This window comes from Propithecus coquereli, unplaced genomic scaffold (assembly GCF_000956105.1).
Source record: "Propithecus coquereli isolate 6110/MARCELLA unplaced genomic scaffold, Pcoq_1.0 Scaffold140, whole genome shotgun sequence".
NCBI classification, from domain to species: Eukaryota; Metazoa; Chordata; class Mammalia; order Primates; family Indriidae; genus Propithecus; species Propithecus coquereli.
The window spans coordinates 4,190,972-4,197,133 of record NW_012138303.1 but is presented as its reverse complement, the minus strand read 5'-3'; the positions used below and the strand labels follow the sequence as shown (position 1 = coordinate 4,197,133).

Sequence of the window (6,162 nt, the reverse complement as noted above, 5' to 3'; positions counted from 1 at the left end):
TTTTTCAGTCTTAGAAATATGTGGTATATAAATGATATAACTGTATAATTTGTCAATCGAACTGGGACACTGCTAAGTAGGAAAAGGCAGTGCTAGTAATAATGACATCAGGACATCAGGCATCAGTCAGGACTGTCTTGTATAAACAGGAAAGGATAGTTACCCTATATATAAGGCATCAGCCAGAACCTATCTTTATTCCAATAATTCTCATGAATTCTAGCTCCTTAGCACTGTCCTTTACTTTAATGATTTATTTGCTGAACTTTCTTCTCTTGATACAAAGTGGTTTGTAAGCAGCCTAGAACTCTGACTGTCTCTGGGTTAATATGGGTCTAATTGTCTCCAGATTGCGTGTTGGCTAGAGTCTCCCTTTCCTTTCTCCTTTAACTCCACCCAATCCCTGTCCTGGTATTTCTTCTATCAGACTTTTTTTTTCTCTTCCAAAGAATATTTTTGGCTGATAGAACAAAGCCTGTCAGCACAGATGTGCAGAAATCATTACTAGAGTTTAGATCAGAAATATATTTTCAAGAGAAGTTTTGGACTTTTCTGATGGACTACAATGTTTGTATTTTTGTATGATTTTTAAAATAACACATATGTGATAGGTCTTTGTTCTTGATGTTTTTAGTTTGTCAAGCAGCCTCCTCTTATAGGCATTCAGAAGCATATACATTTACAAAACACAAGACAGATTTTTTTTTTCTTCTCCCTCAACACTTAATTTTTGTGTGTGCATTTATTACCTGCATACCAGCGTCTCCGTTTTATTACAAACAACTTAACCCTACTTAACCCCAACAGCCAAAAGAGAGGACATGGAGAATATTCCTGTTGCAAGTTGCCGAGAAGAATGCTTTATATATCCTCAGCTGTTGTTTCTTTTCCCTTGTGTATGGCATAAATAGACATCTCTAACTTTTATTTTGAAGTTAGTTTTCCACTTTGCCAAAATTGTTTTTGTCAAGGATGCCAGTGATTTCAGTGTTGCCAAATTCAGTCAAAACTTCTGTCATCTTATTTGACCTTTCTTCAGCATTTGGCCAAGTGGATTATTTGCCTCTTGAAAGACTTTCCTTTTGTGTTGCTACATTTTTTAGTTTCCCTCTTTTTTACTGGCTGCTACTTTGCAGTCTTCTTTGTGGGCTCCTTTTCTGTCCAAATCTCAAGGTTTAGAATTGTGAACTTTTTTGTTTTCTTTCTGCCTTGGTGACTCATCCATAATTTAGTACACAGTCTGTATGCATCCTGATGACTCTCAAATTTATGTTTTTAGTTCAAACTTCTCCTCTGAGTCTCCAGTCTCACATATCCAATAGTTTCCTTGGCATCTCTATTTTAACATTTCAAACTTAACACGTGCACAGTGAAACTCTGTTCCTCTTTCTGTTTTGCCTCCAGCCAGTTTTCTACAAGTCTTTTTGTTTCTGTTGCTTAAGCCAGAAATCCCGATTCCTCTTTTTCAACAAGTGTTGTTGATATTCTTTCCAAAAATTATCTTGAATTGTTCCACTCTTCTTCATCTCCACTGCCAGATGATCGTCTATGCTGTCATTGGTTCTTGCCTAGATTGCCATAGCTCTTTCCTGACTGGTCTCTCAGCTTCCCCTCTTGCCTCCATTGAATCCATTTTTTGGTACCATGGCAAGATACAAAGGTAAATTGAAATATATCACTTATTTACTTGAAACTGCTTTGTGATTTCTAATTATATTTAGTAATTCCTTATTGTGATCTGGTCTCTGTCTTTCCAGCCTCATCTTGTGACCTCCCCTGCCCCTGCCCAACTTGTGCACAACTCTTCAGTTAATGGTCTTTTTAAAATTTCTTGAGCCTACATTTTTTCCCACCTGCCTCTACTTAGACCACTCTTACCCCAGTTTCTATAGGACTGGCTTCTTCTCATCTTTAGGCCTTGACTTAAATACCATCTCCTTCTCAGACCATTTTATCTAAAGTAGATACTGCCATTGCTTTTCTATTTCAACTATTTGTTTCTTTCATAATACTTACCAGAGTTTAGATTTATTTTATGTGTTTGTTTTCTTGTGTTTGGTCCCCCATTAAGGTCTTTGAGGATAGAGACTTTGTTTCTCTTGTTCCTTGTTGGATTCCCAGCACTTAGTACAGTACCTGGCACATAGTTGGTATTTAGCAAATATTCGTTGAATGAATAAATGAAAAGTATCAATCTTACCATGTTCAACTTTATGCGTTTATGTATTTTCTTTTTGGGTTTTAACATATCTAGTTTCCTAAAACCAGAGCATCCTACATAAAGAAATTCAGGGCAGAGACAAGATTTCTTAGAAAGATTAAAATAACAGACTGAATAGCATAAATAGCAATAATATCCCAAGCTCAAATTCTAATTTTTAACTCAGGTTTTGCTTCCTACACCACACCCTGGATATGAATTCACATGATATAGATTAGTGTGATGGCTAGAAAAGTTTATATTTTTTAAGTTAATGAAGTAACTGGTTATCGTCACCCTGGTGTTTTTATTAGTGATTCAGATTCCTCTAAGATTCTAAAATTTAAATTCAGCTTTTCAACTCTTTTTCACTTTTCTCCTGCCAAGTATTTTATATCTTTCCCTACCTCTACCACATACATACCTGTTTTAGGGAGACTATTTAGTTTTGTTATCACAGAATTGTGAATGACCACAAAACTTTAGTCCTGGTCACATCATACTGTCTTCCTTGTCAACCAGTTGGTCTTCCCCCAAGTTACCCCATCACTGTCACCTCCTCTGTTCTAGCAGCGCTGTGTATACCTTGAGGTCATTGAAGAAATGAACCGTGTATTATTATATCCCTTAGTTATGGTGCACATAAATTGCTCAATAAAGGGTGACTAGATAAATGTGAATTACCGTGCTATCTCTGTAGAAAATCAGAAAATGACATTTGTGCTACATGGTCTATAGTTTTCTTATTTTCTCTTCTATCTTGCAGTATATTCTATTTACTATATTTTTATTTCCATGCAAAGCTAACACTAGTTATGATTTTCTTATAGCAAACTTCTTGGGAATTTAAGATGCAAGGAAACAAATTTTGTGCATGTATGTTTCAGATATGATCATTCTGTTTCGAATGACAAAGCCCTGATGGTGCTGACTGAAGAACCACTGCTTTATATTCCTCCACCTCCTTGTCAACCCCTGATTAACACAACAGAATCTCTCAGGTGAGTGTTGTAGATTATTGCAGAAGTATCACAGTTGGTTCCCATGTTTGGCTTTGGAACCTAAAAAAGTAATTGTTCAGAGTAACTAAGTGGCTGAGAGAATCTCTGAATTATTTGTTGGATAGACATATCAGTTGTCTAGTATCTCCACCAACCTGATAGAGATGGTGGTGGGTCAATTTTATGTGGTGCTTGCATATTTAAATATGTCTTATTTGAAAACTACAAAATGAAATTAATATTAAAATTCAGGGTGTTAGGCTTGCAGATGATAATGTTCATATCAGAAGGATCTTTTTTCTTCAAATTAGGAAGACAATAATTTGAGGATATGTGATTCTGGAGATACTTTTCCATTATCGCACCCTTCTTTATCAACTTTTGCCTTGCATTTTTTCCTGTGATTTTAGACCTTATCCTTAAACCTTAAAAACTGCCTCAGGCTTTTTGTGATAAGTAGTAATCAACTACAGTTAAATAAGCATAGTCTAACATCTTTATAATTGTTCTAAAAGACAGACAAAATAGAGGAAGTTATGTTATGAACTAGGTTTTTATTTCCTGTGTTGAAAAATTTGAATTATTTTTTTCCCCAGGCAATTGAGTTCATTCTTTTCCTTCTCCCCAAAGAGCATGATTTTCAAAGCCTTTATTTAATGCATCTATTTGTTGTTAGGGGTCCTATGATTTATTAAGCTCTTTCCAGTGTCTTAGATGTTTCTGTGTACATAGCCCAAGAACAGAAACAGGAAATGTGTTTTTTATGGAAAAACCTTTGCATCCAATTATTTATATTTGGCAGGTATTTAGCTGTGATTTTCTTTGAATTTTGAACTCATGATTGAGGAGGTTGCCATATAAAAATGCATGTCATTAAAAACAGCTTAACATTAAGTATCTCAGCTTTTTCAAATAAAAAGGCAATATTGAGTCATCAGGCACTTGGAACGCTCTTTGGAACATACAGAGTGATTAAAATCATTTCCAACCAAGGGGTGAGACATTTGTTTCTATGAAATATGTTTAATTAATTAAGTTATATTTTATAGGTTAAATCATGAACTTCGAGGGTGGGTTCATAGACATGAAGTAGAAAGGACCAAGTCAAGAAGAATGACAAATAATCAACAGAAAACCCGTATTCTTCAGGTTTGTTTCTGCTTGTCTTTGAACAATGGTTGACATATTTGTTGGAAGGCTTCCCCCTGGGTTGCTCTCTTCCCTGGAAAATTTGGGAAGCTTGAACTTCAGTCCCTTCCCGCTGCCTCCTGCTGCTTCTGATACAGCTGTCATTGCCACTGAAGCCCCCCTCCCAGGTTTTATAGCACTAGTTTAGGTTTTATAGCATTAGTACTGGCTGCTCAGGCATGGTGCTATTTCCTGTTCTCACCTTCAAATTTGCTTTCAAGCCAGGAGTTCCTATGCACAGATATCTGTAACAAATGTTTTTGGCACAATGGTATATAATAAATAATACTGTTTATCTCCTTTCTTCTTAGAGCTTTTCAAAAATAGTGTTGAAACATGGGGCAATTTAGAAGTAAAGGCACATCCATGGAGGGCATTTCTGAACTTAGACATGTACCACTATGGGTTACTGACAACTCTTAACTAGAACTGTTCAGTAGGGTTTCCAACTCAATGTTGTTAGCCACAAAGCATCATTTATAGTCGTTCTCCATCATTCATCAAATATTTATTACTATTTCTGAAGCACTTAAACTGGCAACTGGCATACTGCAGTTTCCTAACAGACATTACCTATGATAGTAATGATGAGCCAGGGACTGTTCTAGATCCTGAGAATAACAGTAGTGAGTATCATAAAGTCCCTGCCTTCGTGGACCTTGCATTCTAGTGGGAGAGCTAGACAATAACCAAGTAAATAAATATTCACATACCCTCAAAATTAAAGGTAGATTCTCTAAAGAAAAATAAAGCGGGTTAGGAGGTTAGAATTTGAATTGAGAAATGAGTTACTATTTTAGATCGAGTAGTCAGAGAAGGCTTCTCTGAAGAAGTTCCACTTTAAAAAGATATTGTCTGAGTAATTAATGCTAGCTGTTATAACAGCCTCAAAATCTCAGTAGCTTAATAGAATAAAAATGTGTTTTTTTCACTCACACAAAATTTCACATAGTTCTCTAGGATGGCTTTCTTCCAAGCAGTTAGTAAGGGATCCAGGCTCCTTCTGTTGTGTAGCCCCAATAACTTGAAATCCTTTGCTTCTAGCTTTGGGTGTTAAGGAAGAAGGAGCTTTGTAGATTACACAAAATGTTTTAGGGATCAGGCCCAGGTTTTAGCCAACTAAACATTGGCTAAAATGTTTAGTTGGCTAAAACTGTCACTTTGCCTAACCTGCTGCAAGGGAAACTGGGAACATGTAGTCCTGTGTGCTCAGGAAGAAGAAACAGTTTTGGTAAGAACATTGCTTTTGCTGTAGGCAGAAAATGACAGAAGTAATAATGTAAAGGTTTAGGGGAAAGTCTGGAGAAAGAGCTTCAAGACAAAGAGAAGAGCCAATGTAAAGACCCTCAGGAGGGAACAGTTTGCATATTTAAGAAACATCAAGAAGCTTAGTATGGCTGGAATGCAGGGACTGAGGGGAGAGTGGTAGATGGGACCAGAGAGGCAATGGGGGTGAGATTATAGTGAACTTCACAGGTTATGGTGAAAACTTTGGGTTTGTTCCTAGTTAGAAGGGAACACCATTGAAAGGTTTGAGCAGGGGAGTGATTTGATATGATTTATATTTTTAAAAATCGCTAGGTGCTACCTAAAGTAGACCATAGCAGGGAGCACGACTGGAAGGAGGGATACCAGTTAAGAAGAAGCCATTTCAGTAGTTTAGGTAAGAGATGGTTGTGGCCCATACTAGTATGGTCGCTGTGAAGGTGGAGGAATGTACTTGGATGCCAAATACATTTTGAAAGTAGAGCTGCTAGAAATTGTCGATATAAA

The 6,162-nt window shown here is 36.6% G+C and overlaps 1 protein-coding gene across 1 annotated transcript in view; it reads left to right on the top strand.

Moving 5' to 3' along the window:
- Positions 1–6,162, top strand: part of ATF6 (activating transcription factor 6) — a 246,077-nt gene that overhangs the window by 114,196 nt on the left and 125,719 nt on the right. The window contains exons 7-8 of the mRNA XM_012639511.1: positions 3,088–3,201; positions 4,251–4,350. Of these exons, the coding sequence (XP_012494965.1) occupies positions 3,088–3,201; positions 4,251–4,350 (214 nt within the window). The remainder of the gene's footprint in view (positions 1–3,087; positions 3,202–4,250; positions 4,351–6,162) is intronic.